At 45.7% G+C, this 21,525-nt stretch overlaps 1 protein-coding gene across 8 annotated transcripts in view; it reads left to right on the forward strand.

Moving 5' to 3' along the window:
* The window catches only part of Daam1 (dishevelled associated activator of morphogenesis 1), a 161,427-nt gene that overhangs the window by 75,858 nt on the left and 64,044 nt on the right, over positions 1–21,525 (forward strand). For all 8 annotated transcript variants that reach the window (XM_006515643.4, XM_030246636.1, XM_030246637.1 and 5 more), the window contains one exon: positions 8,892–8,981. In XM_006515643.4, the coding sequence (XP_006515706.1) occupies positions 8,892–8,981 (90 nt within the window). The remainder of the gene's footprint in view (positions 1–8,891; positions 8,982–21,525) is intronic.

Raw genomic sequence — 21,525 nt, forward strand, 5'->3', positions numbered from 1 at the left:
TCCAGATTGGTTGGCTGGCCCATCTGCCTGGATCAGTAAGCTTCAGGTTCAATGAGATGAACACCTGTAAGCACTTGAGCACATTTCCACACGACCCCCCCCCCCAACGCGCGCGCGCGCGCACGCACGCACACACACACACACACACACACTCCATACAGAGAACAAAGTTTCTCCAGTATATATTACTTAGTGAAGTAAGTATGTAGCTATGCTGTGGGAAGAGCCTCTGCTGGATTGTCTTTTCACCCAATTAATGCTGAAATGTGTCAGATGAGCTGCCAAACAAGTCTCTTGAGTGTGTGGGAGGGGCCTGGGCTCCAAGAGCAGAACTGGCCTGAGCAGGAGGGACCTGCAGGGAGCTCTGGCTCCAGCCTCCCACAGGCCTCTGGGGTGTCTTACAGTCTGTCACTATGGCTGGAGTCAGTCTCTCCATTCAGTCAGGAAAGCAGGACTTAGAAATCCTCCATATGAAATACTTGCTCAACTGAAGTTTCACTAGAGTATAGTTCTGAAAATGGGCATTTGGGGAAATGATTTAGCTACTTATAGAACAGTTATTTGGTTTAGACGACTGGCAGGCAGCTGCTGATTCAGATTAATTAAAAGTTAAGTCACCCCAGTGGATTTCTAGTCACACAACAAAAGCTGAAGAACTCTAGGTGTAGCCGTAGAGTTTGTCTAGCAAACAGCATATAGTTTGTATTGTCTGCTCCTAAGAGGAAAGAAAGGAAATAAAGTCATTAAAGCATTAGTAGTAAGATGCTAAACGTTCTGTTCGTCAGTTTTTGTTTGTGGGGTTTCTCTCTTGTTTGTCTGTAGCACATGAAAACATGTCTCTCAGTCATAGAACATTACCTAGGAGATAATGAATCAGCCTGTGGTATTCTGTGTAGTGACTTAGGGTGTTGACAGAAGTGCTATGGGCTGAAGCCCTCAGAATCTGTCTGTGAACATACCCAGTCCTTTCTGAGTAGAAAGCTTTCTGTTGTAGACCTACTCTTTTCTGGCCTTCCTGACTGGTGAGGAGCAGGAGTACGCCTCCAAACTGTCAAAAATCATATCAAACTGTCATACTTCTAACTACCACCCTAAGAATAAAACATGTTTTCAGGGTCATTTGTGATTAAGTTTTAAGAGGTATTAGCAACCCATGACTCTTGGGTGTGACAGTCACAGGTCTTGGTGGGGCTGGATGTCTGTAAGTTTAATAAGTTATTGCAGTTTAATAGTGTATAATTTCATACATTCACTTTCTGCCAGAGGATCACACCTTGGTATCCACATTCCTTGTCTGGTCTTTCCTAGTTATCATGTACCTCTGACATGTGTTCTGGTTCCATACTGGAAGTATGGTCTGACTTCCAGTATTGTAGAGCTGTACTATGGGAAAAGGGGGTTCCATCCTGAGAGGGCATAAATACAACCTACCCAGTGTGTAGGAAACTTGGATGGGACTAGACTCTGGGAGTTGGATTTGTTTGCCATGGGCAGTTTTGTAGGAGGAATGTAAAGGCTTGTTTGAGTAATAGGCTTGGGAATTCTATGAACTGTGTACATGCAATCAGATAGAAAGTTAGCTTGTCAAGGACCATTATAAAGCAAAACAAAACACAACAAGAACAACCTCCAAACATAATAAACATGCAAAATGGTGAGTGGATGAGCAGGGTACCCCAAGGGCTTTAGCTTCTCCTTCCTTGTTTTTCTTATGCTCCACCCTATATTCTGAGATTGTACAAATGCCATCCTAGCCTCTGTCTAAATGTACATTCATGTCCATGTGTGGGTGAGCTGACCTCATTAGAAATAGACTACTGGTCTACCGCACCCTATAGACCCACCAGTAGGCTGGAGGTAATCTTAGATGTAATCTTACACTTCAGTCACTTAAAATCTCAGAAAACAGAGTTTGCCACAAAGTACTAATCTTCCTACTCGTTTAAGACCTTTATTGTATATTATTTCAAAATGCCTTCCTTTGCTTTATCTAGCAAATCAATGTGTTTCCTTTTATTGACGTGTCCCGTACTGATTGTTTTCTGATTAATGTGTGTTTCTCCTTTGACCTACTTGGTCACACGGAAAGGTAAGTGTAGCGCCAGTGAGGTTTCTTTGTCCACACTCTTTCAGAGTGGAGGCTTAAGAATCTGTTTTGTTAGGGCTAAGCCTAGAACTGTGGTTCCCACAGCTGGCCTTCCCTCAGAGCTCTTTTCTTCATTTAAAAAAGTCTTTGTTCAAGATATTAGGGGAAAAAAAAACCCATGTTCTATAATAAGTGAAAAGACCATTACTATCTTTGTTGAGAAGAATCTTTACGGGTTTCTGCGAGCTTTGGTTTTTAGAAAACAGGCTTTCTAGAGAAGAGGGATGGCGCTGAGTCAGCACAAAGCATTATCTTGTCACTCATTAGGTCATTCATTGTCAGTTAACGTCAAAGATCTAGCCCAAAAGAATAAAATGAAGAAGCAAGTTTTTGTGGCCTCTATGAGGAGGAGGCCATCCTGGCTGAGGTGTGGTGAGATGCATATGCAGCCTGGTGTTCTTGACTTTCTGCTAAGCACGCTTGTTAATCTTAGTGGGAAACCCAACAACCCAGGACTAAGTCTCCTCCTGGTGCCTCTTCTAGTAACAAAAGCCAGGGCAAGGATGTCACTTGGATGGCAAAGTGCTTGGCTAGCATACAGAGCCCTGGGTTCAGTCTCCAACATCCAGTACTTCCTGTGTGGTAGAATCTCAGCACTCCAGAGATGCAGGCAGAAGGTCCAAAGTTAAAGGCCATCCTTGGATACATAGTGAGTGTGAGGTGAGACCAGACTTCATGAAATCCTTTCTCAGTGACAACACAAACAACTCTAACCTGACCGAAGCAAAAGAAGTTCCAAAGGGCTTCTTACTAGTATTAACGCGTCACCTAATTAAACTATTAAGTTATTAAATTAATTATTAAGGGGCCTTGGGGGATGATTGACCTAAATGCCATCTATACTAATAAAAATTTTGAAAATGTTCAAAGATGACAATATTTCATTGAAGTGATTTGTGGTATTGAATAAAAGTTGTGTGTAAAATGGTAGACTTGACACTTGCTCTAAGGGACACAATAAAGAATTGGTTTGGATTTCCAGAACTCGGAGAAAAGTTTGTTTTGTTTTTGAGTAGGTATGGTGTGTGTTCATGCATGTGTGTGAGCGCAGTTCTCCTGTACCACAGTGCGTATGTGGTGGTCAGGGGACAGCCTCAAGTACTCCCTCACTCTCCACCTTATCTGAGATAGATGTCTTCTCTCTACCCCTGTCCACACCAGGCTAGCTGGTCTCTGAGCTTCTGAGGATTCTGCTGCCTCTACCTCCTACCTCCCTGTAGGAGCACAGGATGCTTGCCTCTGTGCCCTGCTTTATACGAGTTCTGGAAAATCAAACCTATTCTTTATCTCAGCATGGCCAGGGCCTTCCCCACGGAGCCTGCTCCCAGGCCCTCGGTTTTAATCTGTAAAATCAGTCGGTTCCACTTTGATTCCCTCCCAGTTCCCATCCTGACCTTTCTTTCCTCCTAACTTATGTTTTCCCTCCTCCTGCATTCCTCCTGTGTCATTTCGTGTCAGGTGCTGGCAATAAATGTGAAGATGAATAGAACAAACTGGGCTACTGTTCTCTAGGAACCAGTCCAAAATGGGAGGGAGACAAGCCAATAACCTGACCATAATCGTATGAAAAATGCGTCAGGGCACCGAGGAACTGGCCATCCCAGGACAGTCAGACCCACTATTTGAAGTGGGTAGCTGATGCTTTGGGAGAGCTGGGAGGACTAGGATGGCTCTGAGGTGCATTGGGAGGAGCACGCTGGACTCTGAGTTTCAGAGGCTGGGGAAGTGTGGCCAGCACTGCTGGAGGCACCGCTGGTGGAGGGGCAGTCAGGTGAGGCAGTCAACGGGGACCCTGTCAGGAAGCAGCTGACCTGCTTAGAGTTTGTACTTTCTCCTGCAAAGGAAGAACTGGAATGTCTCCTATCCATCTTTGCAGAGAGGTTATAAGTACCCTGAAGCCAGTGTGTCTTAGTCATCTTTGCATCCTTCCTGTTGCCAGGCTCTAGACTAGGTAAGAGATTGCTGATGGAACTCTCAAAATCATGCATTCTTGCTATATCATTAAATAGGATGCCAGAGTAGAGAAACTTCTCCAGTGGACCAGTGAGTGTCTCTCTATATCCTGTACATTGTATTTCTGCATTCCTGAATTTAAATTATCTGCTTTAATCTTTGCTTGCTTGCCTGGGATCTCTGGTGACTTTAAGGATAAAGACCAAGTTGAAAGTGGTTTTCGCAGCTGCTGTTTACTGCCTGCAGTGCTTTCTGCCTGTCTAGTTCCTGGTGGCCATGCCATTTACCTGGGGAAGCCTTCACTCTACCAGCTTTCCCACAACAAGCTTAGCATGTGATCATCCTTCAGTTGGCATCATCTGATTTCTCTTTTGTTCTCACAAGCATGTGACACTCTTATTGTCCCAAACCTATCTCAGTGCCTGACATTTAGTAGAACCTCAGCACAAAGTACCTTTGCTTCCATGAACGAATTCCCAAGGTGACTAGAGGATTGCATCCACATTGTGTCTTCAGATGAAGGTATTGAAAGTCAGAGGCCATGTCACTTGTCCAAGATGTATAATCAATAAAAGCCTACAACTCAAGGACAGCTGCCAATAAAACATGCTTTTTGCTTCTAGCAGACACTTGATGGATGCCTCTTCATGCCTGTTTCTGTGACACGAGTCCACCTCCCTACTGGAAGACTAGATAGTACCCGAAAGCACAGACTCTGCAGTCCATTTGCACTTTAGTCCTACCTCGGCTGTTTGCTAGCTTCGTGCCTGGGGCAAGGTGCTCAATCATTCCATGACCCAGTTTTGTAGAAAATGGGTTAGTAATAATACCCACTTGGTGGGATTGTTGTATGAGTTAAAACAAATTAATTTGCATAAAATGTTACTAACAGACACATGGAAAATGTTAAACAGTCATTAGTTATTACTGTCAGAATGCATTTATCCTTTCCCATGTTCTTATTGTAGATCAAAATTCTCTGTGGGAACACTGCAGCAATTTGTTTTTATTCTGTGACCATTTTCTTTTGGCATTAGACTGTGTGCCCCAGCTTCCTCTGTGTTCTCACAGTTTAAAATAGGTCATATCTGCAACCCAGCAAAATTGTACACTATTCCACCACACTGTGAATTTTGAAGTTTTAGGATTCACACATTTTTTTTACACCTATACTCAGGAAAAACAATGCTGTTATGTAGTAAATGTGTGTTGTTAAGAATGCTGTTCCTTCCAATCAAAAGCCTGTCCCCAAACTAAGCGAGGCTCGATTGAGCAGCTGATTAACTGAGCTGATCGCTCGGAAGTGATTTATGTTCGCCTTGTTTCCCGTTTTTCAGAGCAGGTGTGACTCACAGGAAATTTAAAAAGGAAGGAAGATAATTACTTCCCATATATAAAATTGTGTGCCAGAATTTCAGCATTTTAAACATGTTTTCTCATAATGAAATTTTCAGTGCCAGTTCTTTCCTTCCCTGGCTATTCATTAGCCAGCTTCTTTTGGTAAGAGTATGGGTGTGTGTGTGTTCATGGTTAACTGTTTATCTTGCTCTTAAAACTAGCTAGCATCTGATTTGTGTTCAAGTGAGAGAAGTAACTGTTGCCACCCTGTGCCAGGCATTACTGCATGGCTCACTGTTGCCAGTGTTCGCAGGGGGAGTTAGTAGTCTGCCTGCTCTGGAGAGGAAGCAGGGACTTGGTGGGATTTAGAGGTGGGAAGTTGGCCTGTAAGAGGCTCTAGAGGGACAGGTGTCAGTGATATTAAAGCAGAGTTAAATAGAAGCTACCCTGGCAGAGAAAGTTTTACAAGTGGAAGTATTCAAGAGTCCAGCTACAGAATGGGTAATTAATTTTTCAGGCATCATGGAAGTCATAAAGATTCTGGACTGGACGCTTGAAACAGCACAGGGGTTATTTTCAAAGCAGTGGCTCTAACACATGGTTTCTAGACCAGAGAATCGGCAATACCTTGGAGACCTAACAGAAATGCCCACGCTGCACCCCCCCCCCCCGCCCCTCCATGGCCTACACAATAGTGGTCAGTGAGGTCAGAAGCCCTGGTGATCCTGGTGCTCACCCAGGATTGAAAGCAGGAAAGATTGAAGAGCATTAGGCGTGCTGAGTAGACAGGACTGGGAGGGCAAGGAAGATGTGCGAGGGGCCGTGCCAGAAGCCCCGGCAGGGCTACTGGGACGTAAGTAAGTCTGGGTGGTTCCATGGTGAATGAAGAAGCAAAGGGGAAAATCCTTTTAAGGTAGATGTAATGGCACTTGATGACTGTACTGGCTAGTTTTGTGTCAACTTGACAGAGCTGGAGTTATCACAGAGAAAGGAGCTTCAGTTAGGGAAATGCCTCCATGAGATCCAGCTGTAAGGCATTTTCTCAATTAGTGATCAAGGGGGAAAGGCCCCTTGTGGGTGGGATCATCTCTGGGCTGGTAGTCTTGGTTCTATAAGAGAGCAGGCTGAGCAAGCCAGGTGAGGCAAGCCAGTAAAGAACATCCCTCCATGGCCTCTGCATCAGCTCCTGCTTTCTGACCTGCTTGAGTTCCAGTCCTGACTTCCTCTGGTGATGAACAGCAGTATGGAAGTGTAAGCCGAATAAACCCTTTCCTCCCCAACTTGCTTCTTGGTCATGATGTTTGTGCAGGAAGAGAAACCCTAACTAAGACAATGTCTAAGTCTTCATAGGAGTGTAAAATGTAAGATAGGATGCCAGTGACTTATACCTGAATGTCCCTAAGAATGACTGACAGCAGATATACACACACACACAGCATCAGCAGGAGAACTTGCCTTTAGAGATCAGAACCTTATTGAACCCTAATTTATAGCTTTTATCTTTTATCCACATGCAGCCATCTACAGCTCTCAACTAGATAACCTTCCTGTGGGAACGAAAATGAACCAGGCGCTCAATACCAATAATCACATTAACTATGGATGGCGTTACTAAATGCCAAGACTTTCTCTCTAAGCACTCCATATTCATTATCTCTTTGCTGCTATTCATTAGTTATAAATGTCTGTAAGTTGACTTCCCAAGCTCTCCACCTCTGTAGGCTTAATGTTTCTAAGACCTGAGTTAAGAAGCTAAGAGTCTGGACCCTGGAGGCGCACAGCTCTGGGCTTAAAAACCTAGTGCATTGTACAGCGGGTGTGTAGACCTGAGGAAGTGTCTATCTTCACCCTCAGTTCCCCTTAACTCTCTTACGATGGAGATTAGTATTGTAAGGAAATGTGATAATGAGTGGCCCTCTTTAGGTTCATTATAAGAACTAAATAGGAAATGTTTGTCTGTACAGAAAATCCTTAGGAAATATTAGTTGAGAGTTATGGTGATGACACGAGGCACTTACACAAAACTCCATTGGCTCATCTTGTTTAAAAATAGACAGCTCGGGGCTGGAGAGATGGCTCAGCGGTTAAGAGCACTGAGTGCTCTTCCGAATGTCCTGAGTTCAAATCCCAGCAACCACATGGTGGCTCACAACCATCTGTACAGCTACAGTGTACTCATATACATAAAATAAATAAATAAATCTTAAAAAAAAATAGACAGTTCCCAGGTCAGGAGAGATGGCTCAGCGGTTTGTAACTCCAGTTCCAGGGGAGGGAGCTGATACTTCTTGCAGCCTTCAGGGACAGCAGGCATGCCTGTGCTTCACAGACAGACATGCACGTGAAACACCCATCCTCATAAAATAATAATGACAAAGAGATTTCTTGGCCAGGTCCTTAGGGCCTTCTATAAAGTGGCTATAGCTTTACCTTCCATCCATGGTTTGTGTAGCTCAGTGCTTCAGCTAAATTGGCTGTGATTTCCTCATATACTAAATCTTTTACTCAAACCTAGGCTTTGATTTCTGTTGCTGCCTTAGTCGGTTTTTATGACTATAACAAAACACATGTAAGATAATGAGCCTGTAAAAAGAAAAGGTTTATGCCACCCCACAGTTTGAAAAATTCCATATCATGATCTTTGGCATCAGTGTTGTGGCCCTAAATCAAGGCAGCATTATCATGAAGGAAACACTTGGCAAAGCAAAACCATTTACATCGTGACCAGGAGACAGAGAGAGGAAATGGACAGGTCCCTCAGTCCCCTTTGGGGGGTCTACCCCACTGGCCTAAGGTCATGCTTCTTCTAGTCTCTACCTCAAAAGGGTCCCATCAGTTTCCAGTAGTGTCACCCTGGGGAACATGGGCCTTTGGGGGGCATTCACTATCCACATTACAGCAGTCCATCCACAGATCCATTTTTAGATGACTGTGGGGTGCTTAGAGGAAAGAGCTTGGCATTTAGTAAAACCTCTATCTGTAGTCAGTGTTTTTGCTGGTATTGAGTGTCTGTACATTTTCATTCCTATCATGTGTAAGTCATCCAGGGCTCAGCCTGAGTTCCCATTTTCGATGATCGCTGTCCTGTCTGAAAGATTGTCAGCAGCAAACATCATTGTTAATATGATTAGTCCCAAATTCCTGTAGCTTAACGGCCTTGCAGCCTGCTCAGTGAACCATCCATAGCATTACCAACAGAGAAGGCCCAACCTAGCCATTTCCCCCAAATCTTGCCCCCCGTGGTGCTGTGCTCTCTCTCCACCTTGCAGTGCTGGTGTCTGGCCCGAGGCCATGGGAAGCTACATTAGTCGTTGGCATAAAAGACACCTTGAAGTAACTCCTGTCTTAAATGTGTGTTGGTGAGTTGCTTTACTCCTCGATGACGCTGTCAGAGTACTCTATAGGGATAATATTGATCCCTGTAATGCTAATCTTTCTGTTTTCTTCTCCTCAGGATGAACTTGACCTCACAGACAAACACAGGGAAGCCATGTTTGCACTTCCAGCAGAGAAAAAGTGGCAGATATACTGTAGCAAGAAAAAGGTAAGACACTCCCCATGACCATAGTTAACCAGAGGAGTGTCACTTCTGACTCCTTTTGCTCCCGCATTCCATCAGCCGGACTCAGAAAGCTCTTTGTGATCTGGAAACCAGTTTGAACACATTGTGTTATGGCCTTGCGACTCCATATAGTGAAGTGCTACTTCTCGGATGTTGTTTTTATAAGCAGCTCCCGGGCTCCGCGCACCTGTCGCTGTTACTCATAACTGTGTATAACAGACCTAAAATAACCTAGGCTTGTATGAGGCAGGAGCATCCTCCCTGCTCCTCCCACAGCCCTCGTGCACAGGTGGTGAAGATGAGTGTCTTAGCTTTGTTTATGTACTGTGGTAATACTAAACATTTGGCTACTTCTACAGTGTGGCCTCGCTGTCCCCACAAAGTGCTCTTTAGCCATTTCCCATTCCCAAGTGGAGGATGAGAAACGAGAGAAGTGGAACACACTGCCCGCTGGCCCTCACTTCAGGAGTTTTACATCCCTTCAAGGCTCATTGTTAGGGACATGGGTGTCCCTTTATTCTGGGTAGTCACTTACAACTAAAAGCTGGTACTGCATCACCTGAGGAGATGCGGGGAATGACACTGGGGACAGCGAAACTACTGAAAACCTTTCTCTCTGCATTCATGGTACTGGGCATCACTGGGCAGAGAGCGCTTGAATAAAATTCGTACTCCCAGTTTTTAAAGCTACACTAGATTCTTAGACCATCCCATGCACGTACTCCCACCCCCACACCCCCCACCCCATTCCATTTGAGATTTGAATTAAGTAGGTTTAAAGTCCAGGTCAGAGCCACCACCTAAGAGAAAGAGCCTGCTCTTTCTAACATTCGAAAGATCCCCTGATAACACACTCTTGACCAAGGGACCCAGCAACAAATGGCAGCAATGCAGTATTAGTAGGCCTTCTAGTGGTCAGATGCAGTTTGGAGCCTCCGTCTATTAACGTGGCTGTGTATCAGACCGCCACAGAGAATCCTCAGTAGAGTCTTGGCAAGCAGTGAGTGCATGTCACTCTAGCTGACCTGAGATGCTGTGAGCCACTGTGCTCTGCTGATCCTTGTAGCTCTCCTCTCACACACTGTACTAGACTAACAACTGCTCCCTTCACCGGGGCTGCAAACAGTGCCACAGAATGCAAGGCATACGCAACTTTCCACCTTCACAGTTAAAACAGGTAAATGGCATGTGTCAGAGTTCTCTTTGGCCTTTGCTGAAAGATCTGCTCAGCTCTAACATCTCAGCATCATATCTAATATCTAATATCACATCTAATATCTCAGGTCGGCCCAGATTATGATCCTAACGTCCTCACTGTTCCATAGCCCAGGGTCCTGGTCCATCAGTGTCCCCCTCTTCAGCCCTTCCATGGTCATGGTCATCACAGAAAACTTAGATTGAAAGGTCAAGCAACATGTTTCATTCACTCAGAAGAGATTTTAGAATGAAGATAGATGTGTCCAGTCCTGCTATGATGGATTTGTGCCATCATTTTCCCTCGGTTATTTCTTTATGTTACTAATTGATCATTTGCTCGTTGTGTTGATGTGCGTGCCGTGGCACTCCTGTGGCTGGCCGTGTGAGAACATCTTTCAGGAGTCCGTTCTCTCCTTCCACCATGTGGGACCCAGGGATCAAACTCAGAGTGCCAGGCTTTAGGGCAAGTGCTTTTGCCCACTGAGCCACCTCACTGTACACAGAGGCCCTGTTCTACTTGGTTAGTCCTGGTGTAGATTTTTTTTCCCCTCTAAATTATGAAACATTGCAAAATGAGGTCCGAGTATATGTCCCAGAGGATGGAAAAGGAAGTGCAGCTAGGTACAGCGTACTAGGGAACGTTCTCTTCTTCCTTATATTTTATTGCATCCTTGATAGCATGTAAAAGTTATCATGGAGACTCCTGCCCTTGCATTACAGAAGGCAACACTAGAGAACAATGATGGCCTCAGGCTCACAGCGGCTGTTCATTTTTCAATGTCCAGGCTGATAAGACCCCTCTGCAGGTCTCGTGTGTGTGTGTGTGTGTGTGTGTGTGTGTGTGTGTGTTGGGCTTGGCCTTTAATGGGAACATGGATATGAATATGGAGACCCTAGCTCTGGAGTCTGTTTAGTGAGGCGTGGCCTCTTCTTGCTCAAGCCTGGCTACCCTGTGTAGATAGAGTTTCACATGTGCTTCTAGTTCTCTCCAGAAGCAATGGCATAGCTCAGTTGGGATACCAATTTCTTTAGAGATAGAGACTCCCATGGGCTTACACATCTTGATCAACTACAGGGATGTGTGTGTGTACATGTATGACTAGTGTCTTTCTCAGTCACTCCTATCTCGTTTTCTGAGAGAAGGTCTGTCTCTAAACTGGAGCTTGCTGATTCTGCTAAACTGTCAGGCCAGCAAGCCTAGGGACCCGGACCCCCTTGCCTCCACATCCCAACCTGAGACCTTCCGCTTGTGAGGCAGGCACTGGTGTAGCCTGTCGACTCCAGGTCATCCTGACTAGGATTTCTCCCATCGTTAAAATAATATTGTGCCTGTGGCCTAAAATTGGAGCTTTCGTACACTGCAGTAAACTAAGAGGCATCTAAAACAACTCTGGTGACAGAAACCTAACCAGTGAGGCATGTGCTGTTCACCTCATCACTTGTGACGTCTCAGCACGGGCTCCATGGAGACCATTCTTTGCCTTAAAACAGATGATTACCCTTGGAGCGTAGGTGTTTCAGTCCAGGTTTATCATCAATAAGCCACGCCACATCCATTTCTAAGGCTGAGGGCAAGCTGCACCTATGGCTCCATCAGATCTCCATCTTTCAAGATGAGAACTCAGGGCAGCACAGACATTCACCCACACAGTGAAGCCATAGGGCAAGGGCCCATGGCAGGCAACAGAAACAGACCGCAGGAGCTATGAAGAGCATGCTCTCTGCACAGAAGTGAACAGAAGTCACTAATGCAAACAAGGCCAGAGCAGCAGGGCAGGCAGATGTCAGCCAGCTGCCCTCTCTCCTCCTTCCAGCCCCAGATCGAATCCCAGCAATGGTTCCTCTGCTTATCAACTGTGTGATTTAGGAAACTTATCTGAGTCTCTGGTTGAAAACTTATTTCCAAAGCCAAAATGCAAGCACTGTAAATATTTCTGGGGTGAAAATGATAAAAAGCACTGAAGTGGGATCCTGCCTGGTTGACTGATGTTAGGAGTGTCAGTGATGGATGGTGTGGACCTGCTGAGATCCAAACACATCTCTCTTCCTTGCTGCCATTGTCAAATTCTTAAACTTGCATATAAGGTCCAAAAAAGGCCCTGTCGGTGGAGTTGGGGGTATTTTAAATAGGAAATGTTTGCGGTTCTTATCTTTAGAGGTAATTCCCTTTTTAGCTCCAATCACAACATAGCCTTTTGTCTAAATGAGGTTTTTCCCAGTCTCTAGCCAGAAATTGCATCTGTTAACAATCTTTGGATTTTTGACTGAAGCTTTTAGAACAATGAACCATCTGACCATGAAAGGCATCTGGCCAGGCTGTGTTTACTTCTTGTTCACATGAGTTGTAAGTCTTGGGAACAGAAGGGAGTAGTTCTGCAGAGGTGACAGTGACGTGCTGCTCACCGCATCATAGTGGCTGCACGCAGAGGAATGATCTTGTGCTTCTGTCCTTACTGTCATTTACCCGGTCCTGAGTATCTAGGCAGTGCTTGAGTCTGCAAAGCTAACAACAGGTCAGAGATACTCTTCACTGCAGAGACTGCAGTTATCAAGGGAGAGATCAGCCTTTCACACGTGTGCCTAATCTTGCCTGCTTTGCTTCTGGTTTCTAAAGCCTCACATTGTATGAGCTGAGTCTTCCTGTTGCATTTCTGTGTATCTGGTTGAGCCGCTCTGGGAAAGATGAATTTCCAGTGCCCTCCTGCCACATTTATGCGTTTATGTGTGCGTGTGCACATGTGTCTGTGTGTTTGTGTGCACGCTTGACCTTAATCTGGCGTAGTTAAATCAGTCTGGGAACTTCTCCATCCTGGCCATGGTTCAGCCATTTTGATCTCTGTATATTGCTAATCTGGTCCTTCGTACATTTTCAGGCCATGTAAGGGAAGGGAATTTGACTAATTTGGTTTGTTTATGCTGATCAGATCAAATCCCAGCTTCTCTGGAGTTCTCCTTTCAGTAGGAGCCCTTGATGAAAGCTGTGTTGCTTGAGGGCAGAAGGGTTGCTGTCCTTTCAGCTCCTGGAGATTTAGGGCAGCCAGCATTTGAAGTGCAGAAGAGGGGGGGGGGTGGTGGGGTGACTGTATCAAACTAGGACATAGGGGATACATATGCTGAGGTCATGGAATTAAAGACAAAAGGAACCCTCCCTTTCCTGCACAGCTGTCAATCAAGCCAGCTAAGAAGGACGTCAGATGAGCTACTGTTCTGTAGCTGGTACCCTGCCCTAACCACAGGCTGTTGCGCTGAACTGGAGTATTGAAAAGGGTGGGATGCTGTTTTCTTTCTTTTTGTTCGTTTGCTTCACCTTGCAGTAGACTGAGCATTGCCTCTTCAAGTATCCTCTGTACTAGATGTCAGGATTTGTGAAAGGGAACCAGAAAATAACCTCAACCTGGCACTGGACCTGTCAGGCTAGCCGGCGGCTTTTGCCCAGCTTCAGAACTTCTTTTACAAGTGCTTGATTTGCAAGCCATTGAATTTTCAACCTGTGATGCTTAACTTTGGTCTTAACAAGTCCATGAGGGGCACAGTAGCATCCAGCCAGAAGCATCTTCAGACTCTGTAGGCTTCAGGACTGTCTGTCCTGTGTCTGTGTGTTCTGTGTAGAGACTCCCCAGCGGCAAAGCAGTAAGAAACGACAGGCTCTGGGGGCCTGGGGTTTGACTCAGTGAAGAAATGTATCGGTGAAGACCAGGTTGGTGTGTAATTAGCTACAGTGTCTGTAATTAGTACAGTGTCGGCTCTAGGAAGAATCAGCAAGATTCCGGGGGTGATTAGACAAAAATGTCAGATTTCCTAGAGTAAAATGGGTTTGGGAGAAGCAGATATGGATAAAACCAAACAATTATCATATTGTCATAAGCTCCACAGAACAGGCAGCTGACAGGCTGTAGAGCACGGAAAAGAAAGACCCACCTCCGTGGCTGTGACTCCAGTGACTTCCCACCATGGCTTTGACTACTTTGACTACTAGAGGGTTGACATCATGCTTACATCCTTCATGGAGAAATAGGTCCCTTTCAATGTCTGAGCTGTGTTCTCATGACTGTTACCCTTCCCCCATCCACAACCCCCAATTTGTACCTTCCCTTTCGCTCCTCTTGAGGCTATTTAACTATTCATTTAAACTGTTCACTCTATCTGATTGTGTCTGATCAGATACAGCCTATTAGGAGAGCTTTAAGAGGCTTCAAACGAGGTGGGAACTTGAATACAGGTGTGATTTGGATGAAGCCATGTTACCTGTTGAAGCCTTCCAGCGTTCCAGTAAAGAGGAGCTACCCCAAGTCCTCCCACTACCACTCACCTGGACAGCCTGTTCCTTCCCGCAGGGTCTACCTTCCTCTGCATGCTTCAGGGGCTGAGTGACATAGCAGGGCAGGTATACAATGTGTCATTGGCTTTCTCTCTTGCCTTGTTGCTGGATATGAAGCTTAAATAAGACCCTGATTCTGAGATCCTGATGGGCCTCAGATACACCTACAGCTTTTTGGTCATGAATGTGTCTGCAGAGCCTGGAACGTTCCTCTTCCAGGAAGTGCTCCGAGAAGCAGGGAGAGTTAGTGGTGACGATGTTCTCTGCAGTGTCTCTGAAAGCAGTCCAGTGCATCAAGACATTTAAGTGACACTAGAAAGCTCTCAGCACTTAATGTCACAGTTAAGAAACAAGCTCTAACGCCATGGAATTACAATGATCACAAGTCTGTAGGGGTATGTAGACCGACATGTCGACAGGCAGCTTTCTAGGGAAGATTCTGGGAGATTTACTTTGATATATTTTTTCTTTCATATATGTTTCTTAATTTTTCCATAGTTCATTATTCTCTACATTACCTTGAAATATTTTTATCTTTAATCTAAAAACAAAATTACTTTGTTTGAAAACTATACATAACAGTTTTGAATCGGTTAGTTTTCAGTGAGAGAAACAGAGCCCATAGGAAGTTATGGTTTGTCAGTCTCTTGCATTTGTCATGGGGAACCTTCCTAAGCTGCCCTAGAAGCCGAGGAAGCTCTTTGCAAGGCTCTGCCTGTGCGTGTGTGTGTGTGTGTGTGTGTGTGTGTGTGTGTGTGTGTGTGTTTCGAGACATGGTTTCTCTGTGTAGCCCTGGCTGTCCTGGAACTCACTCTGTAGACCAGGCTGGCCTCGAACTCAGAAATCCGCTGCCTCTGCCTCCTTTAATCCTGCTGGGATTAAAGGCGTGCACCACCACTGCCCAGCACAAGGCTCTGCCTTTGCATCAGGTGGTGAAGCTACACATCCTTGGGCAGCAGGGAAGGGAATGGGTGTGAAGTGCAGACTGACAGCTGTATCTGCCTCACTGCCTGGGATATTAATATGGAGGTTCTACTGACACTCTCGTGTGTGGCCTAAAAACATGATGAAAAGACCAAGGAAAGGTCTCTAGGACAGTTGCTGACTTGCTGCTGCCCCACAACAGCCCAGAGAGTCACCGGGTAAGCCACAGAGTGTAAGAACTCCAGAACCTGTTTTCAGCCACATCCGTGTGCTCACACGCTCAGACATCCATCTTCCCATACACACACACACACACACACACACACTCACACACACTCACACTCATAGCTTCTCTGGCCTCCCCCTGGGGAAGGACCACTTGTAGTATTTGCCTTGGTTTGCTGGGGCACAGTGGTTGTGAATACTGTAAATAGCTTGTGCTCAAACACCTCTGCATGGACGAGTTGGGTATAGGAGGCAGACCCTCCTCCCAAGTGACCCTGGGCAGATCTTCCTCTACTTAACTGAAACCGAGGGGGAACCCAGGTCTGGGAATGGAGTGGCACCTTGGGCCACAGAATACTGGTTGCTTCAGGGGTGATGCCCCCTGACCTCGCTTGGAATCAGTGTTATTACATCTGATCAAACTTCTCCGTAAATAAAGGGAGAATAATTCTGCAAAAAAAAAAAAAAACAAAAAACCCTCCAGAAGCATGGTGACACTGCCTCAGCTCCTGCATGAATAGCTGTCCTGTGCGTTGTCTGTCAGGATCCTACCAGGAACTATGCAGGTCAGCCTAGCCTATTTGAATATCACAATGGCATGGCATAGTCTATTAAAATCAGAAGGAAAAGTGTATACTTAAAATGCAAATAATGCTTGTTGTCATGACAACCCTGGCATTGTTTGCTTCCTGAAGCTTCAGGGTCCTTTCTCATCTCCTTAGTTCTCTGTGGGAGGTTTGAGACCAGACCACAGTGTGTGAGTGTATATGACTGTAGGGGAGTATGTATGAGTGTGTGAGAGTGTATGGGAATGTGTGTGAGTGTGTGTGTGTATTGATTGTGTACGTAACTTACATGTAACTAACCAACTTACATGGTCAGTGGGAGCCAGATGCATAGCACCTCGCTCTGCTACAGACTTTGTTCAAAGTCATGACATTAAAATCCAGTCCTCCATTCTGCAGGATTCTGTCCGCAGCTAACAGAGCAGGCCTTCGTGCTGGCTGGACAGGATGAAATCATGGTTTGCACATTTGCACACACAGATATTGTTACACTCTCAACCCTATCACCAGAGCAGGCTTTCTAACTTTTGATAAATCTGCATTCTCCAAAAATCATTTTAAAAAAGAAAGTTAAAAACTGTCTGATAGCTTTCTACTGAAGTCACAGATTTGCACCTCCACAGTGAGTGAGCGGCAGTACTGCTGCAGGGGAGGGCAGGGGAGGGGAGCGGAGGGATTGCACGGCCTGTCCAGCACTGACCAGCAGTCTGCACGTTTCTGTTGCAGAAGAAGTCCTTGAAGTGCTTTACGTTCCCCGTATGTCTCCCAAGCCAAGTGCAATTAAAATCAGGAGAAAAGACAGTGCTCTTTGGAAACAAAAACCCAAGGTTCAGGAAACAAAAAGCATTCCATCCAATTACCCATGAAGCTATATGAAATATTACAAGTATATAAAAATGGATAATTGACGTGGGATTGTTTCTTTGCTTTGGCTACAGCAGAAACTACACAGTGTTGTTGCTCTCCTCCACCCTCTAGACCTCCTGTGCCCTCGGGTCCCTACTTGGGCAAATGGTGCTTTCATCTTTAGCAAGCTCTTGACTGATAGACTCCATTTTGAAATACAGGAAGTTGCTGAGGCCTGGGGTCCCTCCATGGTGACCTACACACTGGTGCCAAATCTGCATGTGCGCACACAGCATAGCTGTCGACCAGACACTGCTCGTCCTTCTGCTAACTAAAGCCAGAATCTTCATCTTAACCATCTCTTTACAAAAGTGTCAAAAGCCTTTTCTCTTTCTTTTTCTCCTCCTCCTCCTCTTCCTCCTCCTCTTCCTCCTCCTTCTCCTCCTCTTCCTCCTCTTCCTCCTCCTCCTCTTTGACTCTTCTGGATTTTCAAGAATGGAGGGGTTGGGCTGGGATGTTTCTCAGAGGTGGTAGAATGCTTGCCTGGCATACACCAAGCCCTGGGTCCAATCCCTATCACCCCATAAACCAAGTGTGGTGGTATACACCGCGAACCCCAGTGCTGAGGGGTAGAAGCAGGGGAATTACAGTGGTGGACGCACACAGGAGTCCAGGGCTGAAGTGTTCTGTGTTGTGTACTATGTTGAAAGGGTGTATTCACTTAAGTTCAACATCAATATAGCGATTTTCTAGGGAAGGGGAATGGAGATGGGGGTTGAGGAGATGGGTTAAGGTTGCCTAAGAAGGGGTCCAAGTCAAGAAGTTCAAGGTCATGCTCAGCTAAGTAGTGAATCCGAGACCAGGCTGGGATACCTGAGTCCTTGTCTTAGGAAGGAAAGGAAAAGAAATTGTCTTCTCTGTCTGAATGCTAAGCTTCTCGCTTTGACAACTTGACCCCCAGGTTTGGAGGTTGTTGATTCTACAGTCCATAGATACTTTGTTCACACTAAATTATAAATCCAGGAACAGGCACCCGTCTCCGTTGTAGATTCTGTCTCTCCCTTGCGCTTCCCGATACATCTCTTCAGCAAGTGGCAGTGCTTTCCTCTAGGTCACACTTCCCCCTTAGGTAGAGAGCACCATCTGGAAGAGGATGGGAGCCCCCAACCATTCAAACAATAACAGAACTAACTAAGGGCTATGGCGCTGAGGAGAAGTTTTGTGGGTAATGGGATGGCTTTCCGTGGTGATCTAGAGAAGCAGCTGCCTAGCTTTCCCGCCGCACCTGTTGCCTCATGGCCCTACAGAGGAAAGACTGCTCCTGCCTCAGCTCCCAGCATGGGAAGAGACTTTGAGTTTGGATGGAACCCAAGAGAGAACAGTTATTCTCAGCGGCCACACGACAGCTATCTTTGTACTCCAGGTCATTAACTCTTTAAGCAGGTTCCTGTGACAGCACTGGTACCAATCAGAGTCGACAGTGTGTCAGTTGCAGAGGCTGGACTCCCTGACTGGGCCATCGATTCCTCTCTCTGTGCCAAAGAGTACTTAAAGGCAGGGCTATCAAGGAACAGCATTCAAAGTGTGACTTGCGGGCATCTGGGGACCATCTCACCCATGTACATTGAAGTACATGTGCATACTTCACTTTCATTCCTAAATTTTTGCAGACTGCAGGTGTGGGATTTCACCAGGCATTAGAACAAACTGCCAGAGTAACCTGTAGAACCCAGAATGTGTTCGGGTGGGAAATATGAACAAATGGTCTTAGTGACAGCTGTAGCTTTACAGAAAGGGACACCACTATGTCTTATATCTGAGAAGCCACAAGTATCTGTCACTTCTGGTTACCACCCTGACGAACCCCCAAGGCTCATGCAGCATATGAGACATGCCAGACCAGTGCACACCATTTCGTGGAATTCCTCAATACTGTATACTATGTACAGTATTAATACTTAATACTATAGTTGAATGGCTAACCAACAAGGTCAAGTGTAAGGGGTGAGGGAGTGTATCTTGATTGCCGACACTGAGTAACTGGAGATAGAAGCCTGAAGCACTTGCAGAAGGATCCAGTAAAGATGAACGGTCTCAATAAGAAATAGAGAGGAAATTGATTGGCAGCACCTGAAGTGAGTGTTGGGGGAACTTGGCATATGTAACTATCTCTAATATACGAGCTTTTCCAGTCTCCAATAATCAGATTTAGATAGGATACTCGATGCTTTTCACTTGGCCTCTCCCTGGTTCTCTATAGACTCTATGCCCTGGCCCCCACATTCCAAGACAGACTGCTCAAAGCCAGCCTGACTCACCAGCTCCAGGAAGTATATGCATGAACGACATCAATGCAAGGAAGTGGGCCTTTAGGAAGATGGAGGAAAAGGAAAGCTCTTTCCTGTGTTTCTTTTGTTTTGCCCAGGGGTCAGGCACACCTGCTGCTGCTGAGTCCTTTCTCTGGAAGGTAGGAAGGGGTCTGTGCTTCCCAATGAATTAGGTTTTGTCACTTTAATGAAGGGCTCCCCAAACTCCTCCCTCTGCAAGAGCCTAGTGATTTGGGTAACTAGTTCTGGATTGCTGAAGGGACTGCACTGAGCGATTCCACCCGCCAGTCACAGTTCAGCACTCCCTGTCCTTCTGCACAGTGCAGAACGGCGTTGACTGTGCACTTAGGATCTGCCCTGCTGAGAAGGAAAGGCATTTTGTTTCCTCCATTTGTACGATGTGCGTCTCCATTCACTCGTATAGATGATAACGACAAAGTCATATCTTCCAACAGGGGCTTTTTTATATCTCTGTTCCCCCACTCCCAAATGTCATTACTTCAGTAGTATGTCAGGGAGCCACCCGCGAAGGCTATTCCCAGGGCACTCCCTGAGTGAAATATGCCTTTATATGCTCACAATTGCCCAGGTTTTCTTCTTAATTTAATTACCGTTTCCAAAGGGTCCTCTCCTTTTAGTGCATGTTAAGCTTTATATTGCAAATCATAAACACCCTATTTTCCCAAGAGCAACTTACAGGATGCCAGAGCCTGTTTGACAGCCTCTTGAAAGCTGGTCAAGTAGCAGTAAGTGTGGTACCAAGATGTGAAGCTGCAAAGGCCAGAGACACCTCTGCCTGCACTTCCACGCTACATAGGGCTCAGTGCCCGAGCATGTCAACTTCCAACTGGACCATGCTCTACCTGGGTCTGTGGCACTCCATGGTGACATATGCATCAAAACTGACTTTCACAAGCTTACTGAAGTCATTTGTTCTGTATTATTGCACACCGTAGTGTCATAGGGGAATATGGACCTGCATCACTTCTGAAAATACTGTTCCCACAATGTTTCTTTTTCTTTGTCATGAAAATGAGAGGGGATTGTCATCCAGAATTAAGTTCAGATGTTGAACTTGAACCTATGGAGCCTTTGAGGTTTCGGCTATATTGCACGTGCTGCAGGGCTTTGCCAAAGAAATGACCTGTGAAAATAAATAAAGCTAATGTCTCACAGCCTGGGAAATAGACTGTAAAGTCTCGACTCTTGGTTTTAGGTAAGGGTTGGAGCTGTGTTGTTAGCTCTGCCAGCCTGAACTGTTTCCCCACTGGACTCAGCAGCTTGAGACTCAGGAGCTCTCGGCTTGGTGCAGTCAGCTGGGGCTTGGTCAGGAACCCGGAGAGGGCAGGGCACAGTGCACTCGAGCTATTTGAAAAATATAGGCACCTTGCTTTGTGTTGTTGCTGCTCACAGTGACTAGGTCTCTTGGGGGTTGGGTGAGGTAGGGTGATCTTACTGCTTTTCTAGTTAGCTAAAAAGTAATAGCCGTGTAACTTTCTCATGAGGTTTACCAGAGTAAAGGTCAGGGTGTATAGGAAAGATCAGGTAACATCTTATGCTATCATGGAAGCTTCAAGGATTCCTTCCCAGGGGGCTTCAGATAAGATTCCAGTTAGGGTTTTGAACTTAGAAGAGGAGTTCATAAACAGAGGGGCTTATTGAAAACATGGAGCTGATTACATGGGATTATTAGAATTGATACGCAATAGGTACTGTTGACGATAGCAATTGTGTGTGTGTGTGTTTGTGTATATACCACATGTGAGCAGCCTGACATGGATGCTGAGAACCAAACTCAGCTCCCCTGAAATAGCAGGAAGCACTCTTAACCACTGAGCTGTCTTGGTGGTCATCTATGACCCAGTGAGCGGGAACTCCATTAGGGGGTTTTTAGGGTCAAAGACCATCCATATAATTCTGTATGGCTTTCTTTAAAAGCATGCAGACATTTTATAGCATTCTGAAAGTCATCGTCTTTACATGTCATCCTGACTCTTCAGAAGAATGTCTGATGTTCTGAGGCTGAGGAGGCGCTGGGCTTCCTGGCAGATGGTGAAGCCACTGTTCTGTAATTGCCCTGTGCGTGGGTCCAACCGGATTTTGGTAACAGATGTACTTGATGT

Source organism: Mus musculus, chromosome 12 (genome assembly GCF_000001635.26).
Source record: "Mus musculus strain C57BL/6J chromosome 12, GRCm38.p6 C57BL/6J".
In the NCBI taxonomy this organism is placed as follows: Eukaryota; Metazoa; Chordata; class Mammalia; order Rodentia; family Muridae; genus Mus; species Mus musculus.